This window comes from Balaenoptera borealis (genome assembly GCF_965194805.1).
Source record: "Balaenoptera borealis genome assembly, chromosome: 20".
NCBI lineage: Eukaryota > Metazoa > Chordata > Mammalia > Artiodactyla > Balaenopteridae > Balaenoptera > Balaenoptera borealis.
In genome coordinates this window covers 61,034,642-61,054,985 of record NC_138879.1, presented here as the reverse complement: position 1 = coordinate 61,054,985, position 20,344 = coordinate 61,034,642, and the positions used below count along the sequence as shown (strand labels likewise).

Genomic DNA, 20,344 nt, shown 5'->3' with positions numbered 1-20,344 from the left:
TGGGGGGCGGCCACAGCCAGGGCCCAGCAGGTGGACAGAGGCCGGGCTGCTCGTGGCCTGGGGGCCCTGCCACCTCCCTGCCGTCTCTTCTCTGCGGTGACAGGCTGAGCGCGGCTGTCCTGGTCAGGGCGGTTTTGCTCCGACCCCTCGGGAGGAGGAAGTAAGCGTGCTGTGTCCTCTCTCCTCCTCAGGTACCTGCTGTTCTATCACAAACAGTTCCTGGAGTACGAGTAGCCAGTACTTGTCGGCGCACCGGCAAGTCCCCCGAAGTCATCCGGGCGCCCGGGGTCGCGTGGTGTGGACACTTGGCAAGAGGTGGGCTGGGGAGGGGCAGAGGAGACGTGCGCCGGAGTGTCTCCTGTGTCCCCCGCGAGCCGGGGCAGGCGCAGCCCCCGCGCCAGCCGTTCCACGCTGTGGCCCAGAAAGCAGGAGCTGGAGGAGACGCAGCCCTCGCGGGTCTTTCTCGTGGTGAGTCTGGTGTCCGTGCGCAGCGCGGACTCGGGCGTGAGCCCCGGAGGCTGCGGAGCTGCAGACCCCGTGGGGCCTCCGAGCGCGTCTGTCCTGCAGACGAGCGGCGCCATCCTGCACGTGGAAGCAAATCCCCGTTTCCTAGAAATAGGCGTTTGCGTATTGTCCCCCTTTCTCTCTTTTTCCACGATGGTGAATCTCTTAAACGTAATGATGGTAACGTGAATGAATTACTGGGTTCAGGCTGAAATTTAGATCGTTTTCCTTTTATTCTGGAGAGTGGATCTTGCTTTTTCCTCGGTGCTGTTTTTGTTGCCCCCGCCCGCCCCCCAGGCGTCTTTGACCTGGTCAGAGCTGCCAGGCTCAGTGGAGGAGGATCAGGCTGCGCTGGGAACGGTCTCTGTCGTATTTAGTCTTTTAGGAAGTGAAGCGTTGCCAGTGGTCTCACTGTTTCCCTCCCGTGTTTCCTTCCTGGCCACCTGTCCCGCGAACTCTCCTGGTCGCTGCTGGGCGGCGGGTGTGTCGGCTGATGCGGGCGGCCTCCAGGGGGGCCGCCGCCTGGCTCTGGGTGCCCCCGCCTTGCGTTCCGGCAGCCGCAGGACAGAAGGCTGGGACTGAGCTGGTGGGAGGGGCTGGGGGGGGGCGGCGCGGCTTCTTTGTTCCTCGTGGGCTGTCTCGCACGCATCTGTCTGTTCGCACCCGAACTTAGATTGTCCGTTTCTGAGAGATTGCAGCCCAGAGACGGGGGACGAGCCAGTGTCCCCTGAACCGCGAGGCTTCTTTCCTGGAGAGAAACACGTTCACCTGCGGCAGGGTCAGCGGACTCTCCGCCAAGGGCCAGGTGCTACATGCTTCTGGCTTTGTGGGCCCTGTGGTCTCTGCTGCCGGTAACGTGGAAGAGCGTAGCTGTGTTCCAGTAGAACTTTACACGATCACGGAAAGTTGAAGTTCATATACTTTCCCCACGTCACAGAATTTTAACTTTATTCACTGTTTGAAAATGTGTGCCGGTTCTCAGCCGACAGACCGTGAACCAGTCCAGCTCATCGGCTGCTCGGGTCTGGGCGCGGCGCGGCTCCTGCTCCCTGTGGAAGATGCTGGGGTCCTGCAGCGGGGGCGTCGTACCCGGCAGAGTCCTCGGCAATGCCGCCCAGGCGCCTGCCCCGCGTGGCCCGTCCGCCGTGGCTGCTCTGAGGGCCCTGGGCCTCCGTGCGGAGCGGGGGACAGAGTAGATGTACTGGCCGCGGGGTTTCTGGCGGGTCACCTGTGGTCTGGTCAGCCCTGCACCCCTCCCCTGCCCCCCACTCATGTCCAGGGCTCCGCTGCTCCAAGAATGTGAAGATTCAGGAGACAGTGAGGCCGTTGCTCTTTTCTGGGTGTTTTTTTGGACTTTTATGTCGAAGTTAACCCTCTGTTCCCTCTGGCCTGGTGTTCTAAGCACTTATCTCTCTGCTGCTGAGATTCTCCTGTGACTGGAAGAGCTACCTGGGGGGGGGGGGGGGCGGTGAGGCTTCAGCTGCCTGCACACGCGCCCACCCCCCGTCCCGCGCGCTGAGGTCCTGCTTTGACGTCACCTCGTCAGGAACAACGAACTGCGTGATGGGTTGGGGAATTTATTTTTTTTCAGCTCCCGATGCAGCTACTAAATACAGGAAAATGGTTTCCTGTTTCACACCACCACCCATGTCGATGTCCAGACCACTGAGGAATCCCTGGGCGACCCTTCCTCCCCGGCTAGTGTGTTTAAAGTGACTTGTGTTTGTGAGACGTTGGCTGCCGTGTCAGCGCTTTACAGTGAGACAGTGGGCTCTCCTCCCTGGGTGTCCTGAGCGGGGGCGCTGGGCCCGGCCCTCTCCAGGCCGCCTCGGGCCTCCCGTCGGCGCCAGGATGTCCAGGACGTTCCTTCTGCATCACGTATACTCGTGCTGTTGTAGTTCTGCTCGGTGTGGATGCTTTCGTCGTATAAAATTGCCGTTCTCTTGACAATTCAAGTGACTGTTTCGTTTACTATAACTTTGAAAACAGAAATCGTAAGAACAAGATTCCAATGATTGTGCTGTGGATTTTATTACTGGGATGTTTCCACGTCCCTTTCACCTGTCGTTTTGAGGGACTGTTTGGCTCTTCTCCCTAATGGCTTGTAGTCTTTTCCTGTGTCGTAATAAAGCTACATTTTATTCTGAAAACTGGCCCGTCTTCCCTTACTAGCACCCGAGTCCTGTCTGTGACACCAGCCCCTTCTCGGTTTGTTCCAGCCCAGACCTACCCTGGGCCAGGAAGTCCATGCCCCCTGCGTCCCCTTCTCCTGGGGGGCAGGATGGTGACAGATCTGGGACTCAGGACACCGTGGGCTGTCAGACTTTGATGAACTTAAAAGTCACCCGAGGGGCTTCTTTAAACACAGGAACCCTTGCTGGAGTTTGATCACAGGAGCTGGGCTGCGGTGCGGGGATACGGGTGTGCAGCTCCCCGGGTGCTGGGACGGCGGAGGGTGCGGTCAGAGAGCAGGCCCCCGTCCTGGTCAGTGCTGTTCCGACTCTGTGCCCACCCCACGCTCCACCCTTCATTTCTGAAGTGTGCTGTCTTTGGAAGCCTCTGTCACGAGTTCCTTCACTTCCCGTACGTGGAAACATCAGGAAGTGCCAGCGAGAGCCCCTGGGTTCCAGAGCAGCAGACCTCCCCGGGGGTCCCTCCACATTCGGGAGGATCGTTGCTGCGTGCCTGCAGGCAGCTCCCCCGGGGCTCCGAGGCCTTCCCGCCAGAGTTTTCCGGGCCTGGAAGGAAGACGCGTGATGGGGCTCTTGGTGTAAAGCTGCGGAGCGCCAACCCATCCCCACCCCTCCATCCCAGGACCCGCACGCTCCGGTCGCAGGCTCTGGTTAAAAGCGTTAAGCTGTCCTGGCAGACAGACTCGTGCCTGCGTCTCAGCGGGGAGCCGCGTGGACACGAGGCCCCTGCTCCGTGTCCCGTGGGGCTGTGGAGCGTCGTTGCCTGGGGTGGTGCCGACAGGCAGGGCAGGCAGATCCGCGCCCAGGAGACGGGTTCGTTCCCGTGAGGACGCGTCTCTGGCCTCCGTGTAGCGGGCCTGCCAGCAGGTGGCCGGCTGCTCCCGGGCTTCGGTGCCGGTCCCGTCGCCACGTGGGCGCCCGGCGGGGCTAGCTGGTGAGCCAGGGCCAGGGCCTGACATCGAGCCTGTTCACACCGCCCCGTCCCCATCTTGATGGCCCTTTGTTCATGGAGTGGGGCGGGGGGTGTCAGCGAGCTGTCCGCTCCCACAACTGGCTGTTTCGTCCACCTGGCGGTGAGTGTCCTCTGTCGGGCTTCTCCTTGGTGAGCACAGTCTGTGCCCGTTTTGAGAGGTCTGTCCCCACCCAGAGCTTCTGTCACTAATCTTTAAATCCTGTTGCTTCCAAATCTTTGACCGTCCAGCCGGGTGTCGGCGTCACCCAGGAATCCACGTGGATCAGTACTTTGGGCCCCGTCTTGTTCCAGACGAGGTGGGTGACCAGACACGCTGCTTGGAGCGAGGACTTCCCTTCCTCATTTACTATAACCCTGAAAACAAAGTTACAGTAAACGAGGGTGGTCCTCGGGTCCCTGGTCACAAGGGTGCTTGCGGGTGTGCAGCGGGTGTGGCTGTGGACGTCAGGGCCGCCCGCTCCTGCTGTACCTTTGCACGTGAGTGTCCACCGCTGCACAGCCAGAGGTGGACCAGGCGGTCGACAGCACTCAACTGTATTCAGGGCCCTCGGGCCACGTGGTCACTGATGTCTGTGGTTAGATGCTCGGCCCGCGTAGCGGGGGCTCTTTCTGCGGAGGATAAACACCCACGGAGGAGGACAGGTTTGCTGTGCTTGGAAGATCTGTGCAGGTGTCCTTTGGTCCCTGCTGGAGGCTTGGGACGCATCCTCATTTGCCGCGGATGTTGAGTTACTAGGTCTCTTGCATTCTCAGGCTCAGTGCAGCATTTTCGAACTCATTCAGGCCCCTCTTTAACTGGGAGCCACATGCTGCCTGTGTAGACGGATGGAATTAACACACCCCAAATGGTCTGTGCTGCCTCTCACCCCAGCAGGGCTGCCTGTTCTCGGGAGGGTGTGGGAGATGCAGTGCCCTGCCTTCCTGCTTCAGAGCACGGAATCCCCAGCAATGCCCCTGAGTTGGGGGCCCCTGAGTTTGGGGCGCTTTATTTCTTGTGACGGATTGATTGATATTAAATTTTGTAAATTATCTTTGTTTATTTTTTAACTTTTATTGGAGTACAGTTAATTTACAGTGTTGTGTTCGTTTCAGGGGTACAGCAAAGTGGATCAGTTACACACATGCATGTATCCCCTCTTGTTTAGATTCTTTTCCTAGGTAGCTCATTACAGAGTATCGAGTAGAGTTCCCTGTGCTCTACAGCGGGTCCTTATTAGTTATCTGTTGTATGTATAGTCGTGTGTATGTGTCCATCCCAATCTCCCAGTTTATTATCCCCCTCCTTTCCCCCTGGTAACCGTAAGTTTGTTTTCTACATCCATGACTGTATTTCTGTTTTGTAAATAAGTTCGTTTGTACCATTTTTTCTTTTCATCTTGGGGCTTATTTAGTTCACTGTTACTAAGTTGTCTGCTCACCAGATCCAGGCAGCAGAACGTCACCACTGTGGTGGGTGGGAGTGAGGCTCTGTGCGGCGCGAGATGGTCTGCGTGTCTGGACGCCCAGCAGGACAGGGTCAGTGTAGCCCGGAGGCTCCGTCGGAAGGAGTACCGTGGGCTCCTGCTCCGGGGAGGGAGGGGCACTGGAAGGGCGCGGCTCGGGGCGGGGCGGGGGGAGGGCAAGCGGGACGGGACCCCAGGGGAGGAAACACTGAGCGACAGGGGCGTCTACCGCCGAGGAAGGGCAGGAAGGCGCGCGGCTGCCAGGGAGCTAACCCCTACCTGAGAGCGTGACCCCACGGGGCCAGGTGAAGCCACTGGGGCCCGGGGGTGATCCCAGCAACGACAGAACCCAACCAGCTCAACCTGTGACTCGGCCCCCTCGCTGACGGCCTGGAAGAGAAAGGCCGGCCAATTCCAGGCATAAAAACTTGGTATGTCAGTCTCTGCCGTCCCACACAGGTCTGGCATTTGGTGTAAAAAAAAAAAAAAAACAAAAACCAAAAGACACACAAAACAGCAAGTAAAAACACCCACTGCCAAGAGACAAAGCAACAGAACCAGACTCAGAGATGATCTGAATGTGGGAACTGTCAGGCGGAGATTCTGGATAATTAGGGTTAACGTGTTGACGGCTCTCAGGGAAAACATGTGGAACGGACGGGGGCCTTCAGCGGGATGGGCGTTGTGTGAGGAGAGGCTGCGTGGATGGAGGTGCTGGGAGCCAAGATCGTGGTGACAGGAGGGGTGTCCCTGACAGGCCCGTCAGTGACCTCACAGCTGAGGGAAGAGGCACTGGGGCCACCCAAACTGGAACAAAGAAGAATGGGGGGGAAACCAAAAGAATAGGGCACCTGGGATGTGGGGCAGTACCGAACAGTTTGAAGGGATAACGGCCAGTAATTTTATAATGAAAAACATCATGCTACAGATCTGAACATTTCAGAGAACCCCAAGCAGGGTAAATAACAAAACAAACCTACCCACAACAGAAAACTCCGGGACACATCACATTCAAACCTCTAAGAAGTAAGATACAGAGAAAAATTTGAAGGCACACGTTGCAGAGAAACAAAGGTAGGAATTATAGCAGCTGTCTTGTCAGAAATTGTGGGAGCCGGAGAGAGCGGGGCAATGTCTCTGAGATGCTGGAAAGAAAAAACTGGCATCCCAGAGTCTTCCCAGAAAAATCTCTCAGAAATAGAAAGACTTTTGAAGCAGACAGAATTCATCGTCTGCAGACTTGCACAAGAGGTGCTGAAGGAAGCTCTTCAGACAGAAGAAGGGAGAGATACCAGACAGACCTGGGTCTGCACACAGAAAATGAAGATTTTTAGACGTGAAGGTAGATCTAAAAAGCACTGTTCTTGTTATTTTTAATTATTCTACATGCTACTGAGTTTCTAAAGCAGAAACAGTAGCGACGGATCGTGGGCTTCCAGGACAGCAGCACCGAAGACGGGGCGGGATTGAGGCAATGCTGTTTGCACACAGCTCTTCAGAACACCGTAGAGACACACAAAGAGGCCAGTGTCTAGAGAAACAGTAGATTGTGGTTGCCAGGGGGTGGGAAAGGGGGAGATGCTGGCCAAAGGGCACAGACTCCCAGGGGTGAGACTGACACGTCCTGATACCGTGTCATGTGCTTGAGAGTTGCAGAGAGAGTAGATCTTACACATTCTCACCACGCGGGTGACTGTGGTCTGGAGTGGAGGAGTTCCTCATGCCACGTGGGGGGCGTATTACAATGTACAAATGTATCACCTGGCAACTCACACAAAGTTAACGTGTCATTTATATCTCAGTAAAGCTGGAGGTAAAGACCCGAGTTGCAGTGCAGCAGGGCGAGGGCGGCGAGCCGTGGTGCCTGGTCTGAGCCGCGTCAGCGGAGCCTAGTCTGACCCACTGCCTCGCCCGACTCTGGCCCCCTGGGCACAAGCGCGGCAGGGCTGGGTGTGCGCTGAGTAGCCGCCGAGAGTCTCTGCTGTCTGGTCCTTTTCAACGGAGCTTGCTGAGCCCTGGGCAGGGTGCACAGGGCAGATTTGGGGCTGGCGTCGTGGGAGCTGGGCTCGGGGCTGTGGCAGGTGGCAGGAATCAGTGTATTTTGGAAGTAGGACCAGCAGAACACAGAACGTGGATAAAATTGATGGTATTTAGAGTTTCGGATTTTCTTTGCAGCAAGGGATGCTGGTCTTTAAAAAAAAAAAAAAACAGGGCTTCCCTGATGGTGCAGTGGTTGAGAATCTGCCTGCCGATGCAGGGAACACGGGCTCGAGCCCTGGTCTGGGAAGATCCCACATGCCGCAGAGCAGCTGGGCCCGTGAGCCACAACTACTGAGCCTGCGCATCTGGAGCTTGTGCTCCGCAACGAGAGGCCGCGATAGTGAGAGGCCCGCGCACCGCGATGAAGAGTGGCCCCCCACTTGCTGCAACTAGAGAAAGCCCTTGCACAGAAACGAAGACCCAACACAGCCATAAATAAATAAAAAACAAAAAAAACCCAAAAAACCTGCCACATCAACTTACACTAAAGACCAATTGAAAAACTGACAACAAAAAAAAAGAGGTTATTTTTGTGGAAAGCCGTAGTCAGACACACGTTTCCCTGTGTTTTCAGCAGCCTTCACTCCCCGCATGGTCCAGAAGCGTCCCCCAGGCCCCTTGGGCTCAGGTGAGCAGAATTTGAAAACAGCTGGAGGAGGAGGCGTCGGCCCACCTGTCGGATGAGGCTTTGCATCCCAAGTGCATCTGTGCGGCTCAGAGATGTGCTGGGACTTTGCCAGCATCGGGCAGGCAGCTACGCCAGGTACAGGGTCCGTGCTGCCAGGAGGTGCTGCCGTGGGCTTGGTGACCGGTGGACACTGCACCAAGATGTCCCCTTTGCCACCTTGGGCCCACTGAACACCGGGTCAGACGCTTGTCTCGGGCGGGTGCTTGTTAGAAGCTAACTTGGCTTCAGACCGCGTTGAGGCGAGAATGGACTTGGGAGGACCTGTGTTCTGGGCGGAATGTGTGCTCCCAGATTCATGGGTTGAGGTCCTGACCCTGAGAACCTTTAAGCATGACCCTATCTGGAGATTTACAGACATGATCAAGTGAAAATGAGGTCATCAGGGTGACCAGTGTCCTTATAAAAAGGAAAGATGTGGAAAGACAGACACGCATCAAGGGAAGACGGCCGTCTGCAGCCCTGGGGGCGAGGCCGGGGCAGCTCTCCGTCACGGCCGCAGCAGGACCAGCCCTGTGACACCTGGGTGGGCTCCGGCCTCCAGACGGGGGACAGGAGGTTCCGGTGTTGGAGCCGCACAGCGTGTGGGGCTTTGTCCCGCAGCCTGGGAAAGTGACAGGGCCCGTTAGCCAGGGGATGGTGAAAGGATGGCGCGTCAGGCTTCTCGTCTACACCTCCCGGCGTGTGTTGTGTGAACCCTTGGTGCACACAGGTATGCCAGGTGGCTTCCGGATGAATGATTTGCATAATCTTGTGTTTATCTGTGTAGCTGCTGCTTACAATAGTTACATATTTTCAGGTTTAAATGCTCCTAAAGTATAGGTTTCACTGCTAATACAGATATAAAATATATGTAGTATCAAGAATTTGTGAATGCGGGCCATCCCTGGTGGTCCAGTGGCTAAGACTGCGCTTCCAATGCAGGGGGTGCGGGTTCAATCCCTGGTCAGGGAACTAAGATCCCACAAGCCGCATGGTGTGGCCAAAAAAACAAATTGTGACTGCTCAGATACAGTGTTAGCAGTCAGAATCCGAAAAATTTAGCGTGTAGGTCTGGAAGAAAAGGTAGGTTGATGTAAAGAAAAATACTGAACAGTAGTGCAGGTTGGTGTCCAAATGAGAGCACTCCTGAGGTAGTCCAGGGACGCGGTCCTGGGCTTTGAGAGCAGCTTGACGCCTGGGCTCAGCCCGCCTGCCCTCTGTCCACCCCGCGCCCCGTGACACACGTGGGAGCAGCATATGTGCGCACACACGTGAATATACACGCGCACACACACAGTCACACTGCTTCACGCCTTCCTGAGGAGACGCGGGAGGAAATTGGTTTTCTGAGATCAACGCAGGCGGACCCAGCCCTGGTCCCCCACCATCAGCCGGCTGCTTTCTCCTCTTCGGTGACAGAGGACAGCAGAGCCTGTTTCTCGGTCCACACACTCGCTCAGATCCTTGGAAACCAGGCCTGGAGCCCAGGGGCAGTGGGACAGGTGGGATGGGGCGGTCACCACAGGGAGACGCGACCCAAACCAGCCACAGTGAGGGGTGGGCAGTGTGGGAGGTTTTATTTCTGCGAAGGGTCCCCGGGGCTGGGTCCAGCAGGTGTGGGTGCTTTTACTGCAGGTGCGTTTAGGTGCCGGTGACCTACAGTGGAGACCTGGGGTCAATACGGTGGCCCTGACCCTTCCGCCGGCTGTTCCTCCACTCCCCTCCCCCTTCTCTGTCTTTTCCCCTTGCTCTCTTCCTCTCTCCCCAGTCTCCCCCACCATCAATTCTCTGCCTCTCACTGTCTCCTCCTCCTCTGCTCATGCCTGCTCACGGCCCCATCCCCATTTCTCTCCCCCATCACCATTCCCCCCCAGCCCCCCCAGGTTCATGTGGCCAGGCCTCCTTCTTGGGCGGGCGTGCACACGACCTCGATGCCGCAGAGGCCGCCGTTCGGGGCGCGCACGCAGGGCTGTCCAGCTGCGCTCTGGCTGTGGCGCGCCCACCTCCCAGCACGCTCGGGCGCCCTGCACTCCGCGAAGCAGAAGCTGCACGTCTCCGTTGGCTCTGGCGTTGCCCCTGCAGCGCTGCCCGCTTCCATCCAGTGATCTGCTGAGGGGGAGAGGGCGTTGGCCTCGGCCTGGACCCCTCCTCGCCCGCCCTGCACCCCCAGGGGACCCCCTCCAGTTTTAGCCGCCCTGTCCTGGCAAGCGGGGCAAGCGCCGGGGCCCAACACCCGCCCTTCCTCAGGGCCCTGTCTCTTCTTGCCTTGATGCTTGACCCAATTTCACCAAGACAGATAGGAAACCGTAGGAACTGGCGCCAGGCCGCTCCCAGGGAGAACCGGCAACCGCTCTCCGCTTAGAAGCAGGGGCAGAGCCAGGACGGAGGGACGTCCAGGACCCCACTGCGTGCTCACCCTTGGAGGACTTGGCCTGCGTCCGACATGGCCCGGGGGGTGGCTGGCAGGAGACCTGGTCCCCCCTCCTCTTGAGGAAGCAGGCCACGGCCAGCAGGAAGCAGCAGATGATGGCGCAGAGGCAGAGCCCCAGCGTGCTGTAGACCAGGGCCAGCTGGTCGGCACTCAGCTTTAGCCCTGGGGGGGCTGCAAGACAGTGGGGGACCCAGAGTCAGAAGGGGCCCCTCCCTGAAGCGTCCCCTCCTCCGGCCAGCAGCCCCTCGTCCTGCTCGCTCGCTTCCTCCTCGTGAGGCCCAGACAAGCCATGCGGTCACCCCCACGCCCCCTCGGAGGGCCGGGAGACCCGGAGCTGGATGCCCTTTGCCGTCTCTCTCGCTGTGGGGTGTAGCTTGGGACAGTACCAGAAGTGGACGGGTGAGCGGGTGGGCAGTTGTCCAGGGAGGATGTCTGATCAGGGAGCATATGCTTTGAGAGAGACGGTGGTGTTGCTCCCGAGCCTGGGGGGCAGATGTAAACCAGGGGGGCCTGGGGAGATGGGGCGCTGGCCCCTCTCCTCTCAGGGCCCTGAGCCAAAGCCCTGCCCTCGAAACCTGTCCCGGGCCCTGGGATCGGGCGCCCCCAGCCCGGGCGGAAGGGCTGCTGGCCGCCTGCTGCACTTGCTGCACGCAGCGCTTTCTCTAGTGTGTCCCTGACCCTCGTGCTTCTGTGGAGGAGGGTCTCTCGCCCCTTCTGGAGGTTGAGGTGTAGTCCACGTACAGCCAGGCTCACGGCCGTGAAGGTGGTGGGGGGGGGGGTTAGTGTGTTCTCAGGCTTGAGCAGCTGCTGCCTCTGCACCTGGGGTGTGTCCAGCACCACATGGCGCCCCCCGTCCCCCCAGGCCCCGGGCACCACCACGCTGTCTCTGTCACCTGTTCTGGACACTTCATACCAGTGGAATTGTGCAGCACGGGACCTTCACGTCCGGCCTCTCCGCGTGTTTCCAAGGCTCAGGCGTGTGGCCACGTGTGTTGGGTCTGAGTAACGTTCCGCTGCGTGGGTGCACCGCATCGTGTGTGTTTGTCCACGAGGAGCATTTTGGTGGTTTCCACCCTTCGGCGGCTGTGAAGGCTTGTGTGCAGGTTTCCGTGTGCACGTGTGTGTGCACCTCTCGTGGACACGTCCCACGAGCGCAGTTGCCGGGTCAGGTGGCGCCTCTGTGCTGAGCTGCTTGAGGATCCTGCAGGCTGTCCCCGCTGTGGCCACGCCGTCTTACAGACTGTTTTTCAGATGAGAAAACTGAGCCTCACATCCGGGCGCAATTGCAGAGCTGCACCTGCGGGCAGGTGTGATGGGCCCCGTGCCGAGGCTGTAGGCCAGCCACGCATAGAGGACGAGGGCGGACACCATCCCTCTTCGTTACGCACGCTCCTCAGAGTCAGAGGCTTATGAAGTGACAGCTGGCTGGTGCCACCCTGACGTTCACAGAGCTCTGGGTGGGCTGTTGGCGCCACCCCGGGCCGGCGACATCCGTGTGTCCCAGCTCCCGGGCCCCCATCTGCTCACCGGTTCCTGCACGTCCCTGGGATAAAATAAAACCATCGTCCTGGCCGATTAGCGGGGGAGAGGCTGGCAGCCTTCACACGGGAGGTGGAATTGCCCGCTACCAGACGCTGCTAAGTACACAGTGAACTGCCGGGTGGATTTGAGACCAAACATCTGCGTATTTCAGGTGTTTTCAGCTGAATTCTAACACAGACTACCTCGAGGCTGGCTGCTGGCATTCAGAGATGGTCCTTGGTTCCTGCCCTTCAAGTCGGGCTGGGCCGGGCCCCCCTGCACCCAGCAGTACGCAGTAGAGGGGACGCAGGGCCTGGCCTGTGCCATGAGGAGGCCTGGCAGCCTCTGCTCTGCTCTCCCGGGCGCCCTGAGCCACCACGCGAGGAGGGTGATTTGGGGCTTCCTGAGGGAAATGGAACCAGTTCCTGCCCGGTGACCCGCTCCTAGAACATGCTTCGCAAAGGCCCTGGATCCAGAGGAGAGGTGCAGTTAAAACTGCGAAAGATGTCACCTTCCACCTCTGTCCCAGGCTGGCGACACAGGCACATCTGGGTGGGGTGGTCTCCTCTGAGGGCCACGTGCAACCACCTGCCAACATGGACACGCCGTTTCCAGTCTTGTGGACTCACCACCTTCACCTCTAGGCACGTGGATGCAGGCATTTGCTGGGCTTTGTTTACAGTGAGAGCTGGAGACCAGCTACGTCGTGGGTCCTGAGATGGGTTGAACCTCAGGAGGAGGAAGTGAAAAGGGAGAGAGAGGTGGGCGCTTGGGATTCTGCCTGGTGTGAAATATGCTTAGACAGGAGCGGTGGGAACCGACAATCCCAGACTGCAGCAGGCGTTGCTCCTGGGGAGAGACTGTCCCCAAACCTCACTTTTTAATACCTTCTTTCTTCCGTCACGATCCGTGTGTGTCGTCCTTTCCAAACGGGAATGGCGGGGAGCACACTGGCTGCCTGACTTGTTAAAGCCGAGTCCGAGGCTGGCCAGGTCGGGGGACGGGGTCCCCAGCCACCGCTCTGCTTCCTCTGTTCAGTCGCCAGCCGTTCAGGTCTGCAAGCTCGGTCGCTGCCTTCTGTCGGCCCTCAGTGACCTGGCCCCGGAGCGGAGCGGCCTTGCCCAGTGCCTCTGTGTCTGCTGACCCCGGTGGGTGCAGGGGCTTCAGTCGGGAAAGTATGTGAACTCTGTCCTTGCCTGAGAGCCAGGCCTGCGGCGCAGTTTTGAGCACCGCCACCAGGGGGCACCGCGGATGGTTTATTTCCAAGCGGGTTTTCCATTAGATTTGTTCCGTGCTTGTACTGTTTTCAGAGTCAATCTCGCCTAGAAACAGGATTTCCCCGACTGCTGCTGCTGCTGGGCTGGAGCTCGGGCTGGCCAGGCGGGCAGTGCTGTGACCTGTCCTGAGGGGCCTTGGTGTAGCCGAGACAGGATAGGTTTTGAGCCTGGGCCCTGCGGCCACCCCTGCTCACGGTCAGGCCTGCCTCCTGGTGAAATGGGGCAGACGCTCCGGCCTCCGCGCTGTTGGTAACAGCTGGACCCAGTGGAACGTTCCGCCAGCATCCCCATGGCCCCAGCCCAGCGAGCAGGCAGGTCAGGGGAGGGTTGAGGTGGGCTCCCGAGGCTTTCTGCCCCCCTTCCCTGGCCTCATCCCTGGGGATGAAGAGGGGGCCTGGGGCAGCCGGCACGGTGACATCTCTTGCAGCCGTCAGGGGCGTGTGTGGGGGGCGTGTGTGGGGAGAAAACACTCCACACCCTGAGATAAAAAGCCAGAGACAAGACCAACCCCCAGGCCGCCATGCAGGATGTGCTCCCAAGGCGGGTATCACCCTCCCACGGGGGGCCTGGTAATCTGCACGTGGGACCTTATGACCTGATTTGGGGAAAAAGCCTTTGCAGATGTAATCAAGTTAAGGATCTGGAGCCAAGGCCCAGGGTCGCTGAGGCCCCGCGAGAGCCCTGTGAGGGGGGTGCCGGGCTGACTGTCCCCGGTGGGGACAAGGAGATACAGAGTCTGGAGACGTCCCAGGTCAGCCGTGCTCACGCCACCCAGAGCTCTGAACCCGGGACCCAGGAGGCCCTTGAATAGGGCCTGGGGGCTCCGTGGGCTCGGATAAGAAAAGCAAACCTCAATTTTCACTAAAACTTAGCCTTTGCTCCCCTGTTTGTAGCAGTTGCAGCCCCAGTGATACTAGCAGTGGCTGTACCCTGTCCACAGAGAATCCGTGTGTTTCCGCTCCCAGCCCCTCCCAGCACCTGCACATGCTGTGCCCTCTGCCTGGAACACCTTTCTCCCCGCCGTCTCTTAGATGTATGCTTTCCTTTTAAATGAGCAGTTACTTCGTGCTGATCCTGACACGCAGCGCAGCAACCCCGTGAAGGCAGATGATCTCAGTCTTACGGAAACAACCTCAGAGAGGTTAAGTGACTTGCTCAAGGTCACACAGTTGGTGGGAGATGGAACCAGGGGTCTGGCCCCCAGTCTGCCTTGAAGGCCTCTCCTCGGGGAAACCTTCCTCGCCCCATCGCACCCTGGCTGGGGGATGTCGTCGCCACGCACTGAGGTTACTCAATCATTTGTCTTGTCTCTCCCGTCAGACTGTGACTTCCGTGGGGTCAGCGACAGGGTCTGCCTGACTCTTGCACCCGCCCCCCAGGCACAGCTGAGCCCTCCACAGTTACCGTCAAATGAAGGAACGGCCATTCCGAGAGACGTGGAGGGGCCGAGGTGGGGGCTGGCAGGGCGGGGAGTGAGTGGGGGGGACAGGGCAGCCCCGCTGCCACGGGCAGTGTCCTGCACGCCCTGCCCTTGACACCCAGGGTGTGGGCCCGGCACTTCCTGTTCACAGGCCTCACCACACCCAGCTCTCGCCCCACCTGCACGCCCAGGTGTCAGGACACAGCGGGACACACACGTAAGCCCCAGACCTCCAGAGGGACGCGGGGCAGGGGCAGGTACGGCGAGGCGTCACCCAGCCCCCGAGGCTGGGGAGGCCACACCCTGGAATGACTGGGACAGCGGCTGCTGCACGTCAGACGTGGACACATTGACCCCACTGGCTCCTGGAATGTCTGTCCACACTTCCTGGGGGATTCGTACCTGGAGGGTCCACCCCAGGGGACCCTCTGGGGAGGGGGCTTGGCTGGTGGTCACAGGCAGGAAGGGCTAACGGTGTCACGCTGGCAACAGGTCCCCCTAAGTGGGCGACGGTGCCACAGAACACTGTTCTGGGGTTTGGCTCTTGCAGAGCGGACAAACTTTGGAACCCGCAGGCCGGGCCCGAGTCCCTGCTCAGCTGTGCACTGACTCTCCAGGTTTTGAGACTCAGTTTCTCTGTCTGTAAAGGGGAATCTGTGGCATCGGAGGTGGACGGGGTTCTGGGTTTGGCTGGAGGAGTCAAATACATCACTGACTGCAGGGCAGGCGGGGGGGGGGTCAGCAGCCCCCCCTTGTGGTTCCGTTCGTCACCGCCTCCCCCCGTATCCACGCCCTCTGTGTGTGGATCTGCACTTGCTCTCACGAGAGGCTGTGCTGGATAAAAACCGGCCACAAACCCCCCACAGCTACAAATCCTTCGCCTCTCCTCCAGCCGAGAGTGGGGTCTGTCTCCCCCGCCTTGAATCTGGCTGGCTTTGCATCTGGAGGGATAAGATGCAGCACATGATGGGTGCCAGCTCTTGGCTGAGAGGTTCAGAGGCCCGTGTGTCACCTCTGATGTTCCTGCCCACCCGCTGGTCCCAGGGGAGGACGAGAGACTCAGGAGCAGAGCCCCTCCAGCTGACTCCAGCCAAGCCCTACGCCATGAGGAATAACATGCCATGGAATCTGGGGGCTGTTTGTTACATGGCAGCAGCTTACTGACAGGAGAGCAAAACAGAGTAAGAAACAACAGTCTAACCGAGAAGAACCAGGCTGGGCATTTCGTTATCAGGACACACAAAGCCTGTTCTCATGGAAGTGATGTCATGAGCAAAGTCACAGAAAAGGACGGAAACCAGCCAGCGCCTGGCAGACCAAGAGCACCGTAAATATCAAGTGTTTACGGGTCCACATCCCCACCCAAGCCCTGTCCTTTCTGACACCACAGAGCAGAGTAGCTGAGCCAAGAGGTGTTTTCTGGGAGGATTAATTAAGTCATTTCCAGTGCTCGGCACTTAGTAGGTGCCCAGTTCAAGGGACCCCTCTCACATATCTAAGGAGGCCCATCTCCACTGTGAGCTCTTTTGGTAGTACTTTTCCTTCTCATTCTTGGGAAGTCTCCGTTGCCTCTAAATGGATTGGGGGTCTTGCTCACAGGTTAGCTGTGCTGTCCACTCGCTGCCCTGTGTTCTAAGAATTCATTCAGCCACAGTTATGAGACTCTCAACTGTCAGGTCTTTTTTCTTCTTTTGCTTCCTTCTTGCCCACAGATTTCTGTAAACTTTGCCTAATTTTTTTTTTCTATCCTGTGATGATCCCCCCACCCCCCTGGTTTCTGGCCATTTGCCTGCACTGGACTTCCTGCTTTGCAGCTTCTCCTTATTGAGGCCTGGTGCCTGCCTTCCACCCACTCTGACCCTTGGACACCGCGCAGGCCAACCTTAGGTGGCTTACCTGGACCCACATCCGAGCCTCTGTGCTCTGATCCCTGGTACCTCCCTAGGTTGTCTGCCCGGGTCAAGGCCTCTCCGGTCCGCTGTCTCCTGACCTCTGGTGGGAGGTTCACTTGACTCCTGAACTTGTTCTCACAGAAGTGTGTGCATTGCTTGGGGTGACGTCCACAGATGGAGGCACAGCTGATACAGTCCCCCAGGAGCTGGTCATAGTACCTGCCTTGCTCTTTGCGGCAGCTGAGTGACTCTGGGAGACAGAGATGCGTGATGCTGCTGGGTGACAGACACGGGCAGGAACTGGGGGTCTGGCCTCAAAGGGTATCAAAGTTAAAAAAAAAATCCTAGTCCAGTCCCCCAAAAGCAATTCCAGGGTAATCCAAGTCCTCTTCCAGTATGCAAATGTAAGACTATACGTTGTCCTCTAAGTACTGTTTTAGCTGCATCACACACATTTTGACATGTAGTATTTTTTCTATACCTAGTTTAGAATGTTCTTATTTTTCACTATCATTTCTTCTTTGATCTATATATTACTTAAAAGAGCATTTCTTAATACTAACTGTATAAGGGTTTTCTAGTTATCTTTTAAGTTATTACGTTGTCACATAACTTCTTTACTTGGGTTTTTCACACCTCATAAGGGAGAAATGTATTTCATATAAACATAAGGAATGGAGAACAAAGCCAGAATCTGCCTTAGCAAGTTGGGGAAGGGGACTGGAAGGAAGATGAGAAAGCTCAAATTAATAGTGTTTTTTCTGTCTTAATAATAAATGAGAATTTCAGGAGCTTAACCAGGCATCAGTGCCAAGGGGCAGAAGCCAAGCAAACTGAAGCCCATTCACACTTGCTGGAGAGAGCAGTTTTGAGTGCCATACAGAAACCTACACTTTCACAGGGCAGGCTTCCCTTGTCTCTAAGATTCAGTCATATGAAAATGTGACTCGTATGCAGGTTTTCAGGGCGCATTTTGGAGGCAGCACAAGACAGAGGCCAAGAACCCAGACCTTGAAGCCACGCGGGCTTGGGGAAGCTCTGGTCCGCCACTTCACGTGGTGGGCTTGGCCCCTCCGTACCTCAGTCTCCTGTTTTCCAGGAGAGGAATAATTATAACAATGGTGATTTCTTACGATTGTTACGAGGATTTGAAGTCCCCAGCACAGTGTCTGACACATAATGAATAATGCTCAAGGTTTAAATAGAATATTCACTTGTGCTTCTTTGCGATGCAAACACGCCAACACTTACATCCTTTTCAGAGTAGAAGACAAAACCAGGAAGGCATGCGTTTGGGACCTCAGGGAAGACTCGGGAGATCCTGTCAGGACCAATGACCACCCCTTGCCCTTACCCTGCTGTGGCCCTGGACCCTCCTGACCCTGACACTCACGAGGTGGAGTTAGCCTGATGGCAGCCGTGTCCCCGGGCTTGCCGTGACCTCCTCTCCTCCTTGGGAACCCCCATGTGGCTGTGCAAGTGACAGCTCCGCAGACCACCAGCCCTCACTGCCTGACCTCATAACCTCCCCTCTGGGCCTCGATATTCCCTGTTGTATTTTCCCGCCTCCGTGCCTTTGTCCATGCTGGTCCCTCCTCCAGGGGTGCCGTTCCCCCTCATCTGACTTCTGCATCTGTGGGCTCTTAACAATCCATCTCAGGTGGCGCTTCCTACCAGAAAACTTCCTTGCTCCCCAACCCATCAGCCGGACGTGGTCTCTCCCAACTGTGGCGTTTTATGGTAGTTCACCTTTTTACCATGAAGTGGAGTCATTTCTTCCACTAGCTAATAACCTCCTTGAAGGGTCTGTCAGATTCCTCTTTCCAGTGGTTTGTGGGTCAACACAGTGAATGTCCACCTCATTAATGGATAGTGGCTCAGAGCCACGGTGTTGCAGACTCAGAAAGTTGTTTAAACCCTAACTCTTCCACTATTGTGCTGTGTGATCTTGGGCAAGTCACTCAGCCTCTCTGAGCCCCACTCAGCCAGTTTTTATGAAGCACTTACTATGTGTCAGGCACTGTGCTAGGCTTAAGAAAGGAATTGAGCTCTCAGTCGGGTGGTTGAGACACATGAACACACAGGAAAGAACGTGTGGTACAAGCTGTGATAAGTTCCATCAGGGAAAGAACAAGTTACGAAAAAGCAAGCAAAAGACACTTTTCAAGACAATTAGAGAAAACTGGATATGGCCTGAGTGCAGGTGATATTAAGGAATTATTGCTGGGGGGTGATAAAATATTGAGGTTATATTTTAAAGGCCCTTATGTGTTAGGGATTCGTGATCCAGTATTTACAGGTAAAATGATAACGAGTTCTTGGATTGGCTTTAAAATACACAAGTAAAAAAATTGGGGACTGAAAAGGTGGAATTTCTAAAGCTGCTGATGGGTAGACAGGTTTATCATGCTGTCCTCTCTCTCTGTCCTAATTTCTATAATAAAAAGCTTCAGAAGAAAGAGCAGAGAATGATGAAGGAGGGCCCACTTTCCATCCGGCAGTCAGAGAGGACCTCTTGATTTGGGGCTGAGACCTGAAGGTCGGGTAGGAGGGAGCCCAGGGGAGAAGGTGGGGAAATGCATCCCTGTGCAAAGGCCCTGAGGCAGGAAGGAACAGAGCATGCTTGGGAAGCTGCAAGGAGGGTAGGAGGGTGGGAAGGTAGAAGGTGCCACACAGTCCGTCTCCCGTCTCCCTCCACCCCTCCTCAGGCCCCGAGTGCAGGCCAGGGGGACCTCCGGGGGCAGGAGGGGCCTCCAGCCCAGGCTCGGGCCCCAGGACTCACTGCAGAAGGCTGCACAGGTGCGTGGGCTCTGATTGCTGCAGATGGTTTTGCAGGAGACACAGGTGTTCAGCAGCGGGTCCCAGTACTGCTCTTCGGGGCAGGGCTTCATGGCCACCCCCAGCCGCAGGCCCTGTGGGGCTGAGAGGCAGGGAACGTGAGGGCAGCTGGCACCACTGGAGGCCGGAGCCCAGGCGGCCTCTCCCGCTCACGTTCCCTAGGGGGGAACAGACAAAGTTGGTTTCTGCCCCAGTTGTACTTGCTGGGCAACCCGGGGCCGACACCCTGAGCCTCAGTTTCCCATCTGGGGCACGGCAGTTCTGAGGCCCCTCTGGCATCAGCGGAGCCCTGCTCGGCCCTGTTCTCTGCCCTCATGAACGTGCACACGCCTCCTGCCACGGGATCTTTGCACGTGCTGGTCCCTTAGCACCCCATGCTCGTCCTGCTCCATGACTGGTCATTTCCTCCTGATCCCTCAGATCTCTGTTGCAACTTCGTTTCTTCAGGGAAGCCCTTCTGACACCCTCCCACCCGGGATTGGGACTTGCCCCTTCTTCTGCACTCCGATGTGCTCTTGTCACTGTTGTCACTTGACTTTCGTGATGCGGTTATTTGATACTGTCTCCCCACTAACTGGGAGCATCACGCAGGCATAGATGCTAATTGTTTTGTTTGCTGCTGGGTCCTCAGAACCTAGATAGTGCCCAGGACATAGTAGGTGCTCATTAAATGAATGAATTAGAAAAGCAGACCTAGCTAGTGCCTAGCAAACAGCAAGCACTCAGTAAATGTCCGTTTCCTTCCCTTGCTCTTTTGCTGAGATGTGAGACACACACAATGGCAAATCTCAAGAATACAGCTTGACAAATCTTTCCACGTGTACACACCTGTGTCACGACCACCACGTCAAGGTGGTGAACATTTCTTGCACCCTGATGACTCCCATGGGCCCCTCGCACCCAACATCCACTCCCAGAGGTAACTTCTGTTCTGAGTTTGAACGCCACAGGGCCATAGGCTGCTGGTACTGCCTGTTCTTGAACTTTCATGTCTGGATTCTTTGGCTCTGCAAGGCATCTGGGACTCATTCCAGATGGTTGTGTGTTGCTGAGTCTTCTGTAATTTTCTGCCTAATTTCATGGCATTTTCCTCCCCAACGACTTCTTTTAAACATTTTTTGAGGCACTTGTTTATTCTTTGATGGAA

The 20,344-nt window shown here is 57.0% G+C and overlaps 2 protein-coding genes across 7 annotated transcripts in view; one reads left to right on the top strand and one right to left on the bottom strand.

Annotated features, from left to right (window-relative positions):
* The window catches only part of USP22 (ubiquitin specific peptidase 22), a 32,356-nt gene extending 29,702 nt beyond the window's left edge, over window positions 1–2,654 (top strand). Inside the window, exons 13-14 of one of the 2 annotated variants that reach the window (XR_014238918.1) lie at window positions 192–468; window positions 2,096–2,654. Coding sequence is in view for 1 of the 2 variants with exons in the window: in XM_082374504.1 (XP_082230630.1) it covers window positions 192–234 (43 nt within the window). In the remaining variant the exon portion in view is untranslated. Of the gene's footprint in view, window positions 1–191 lie in introns of both variants that reach the window. The other variant, XM_082374504.1, reaches the window with a different exon arrangement.
* Window positions 2,655–5,283: 2,629 nt separating this feature from the next.
* Window positions 5,284–20,344, bottom strand: part of TNFRSF13B (TNF receptor superfamily member 13B) — a 63,654-nt gene continuing 48,593 nt past the window's right edge. For 4 of the 5 annotated variants that reach the window (XM_082374544.1, XM_082374548.1, XM_082374545.1 and 1 more), the window contains 4 exons: window positions 19,142–19,279; window positions 16,364–16,609; window positions 10,235–10,420; window positions 5,284–9,927 (listed from right to left, as the gene is read on the bottom strand). In XM_082374544.1, coding sequence (XP_082230670.1) covers window positions 9,704–9,927; window positions 10,235–10,420; window positions 16,364–16,609; window positions 19,142–19,279 — 794 coding nt within the window. In that variant the 3' untranslated portion in view covers window positions 5,284–9,703. The remainder of the gene's footprint in view (window positions 9,928–10,234; window positions 10,421–16,363; window positions 16,610–19,141; window positions 19,280–20,344) is intronic. The other variant, XM_082374547.1, reaches the window with a different exon arrangement.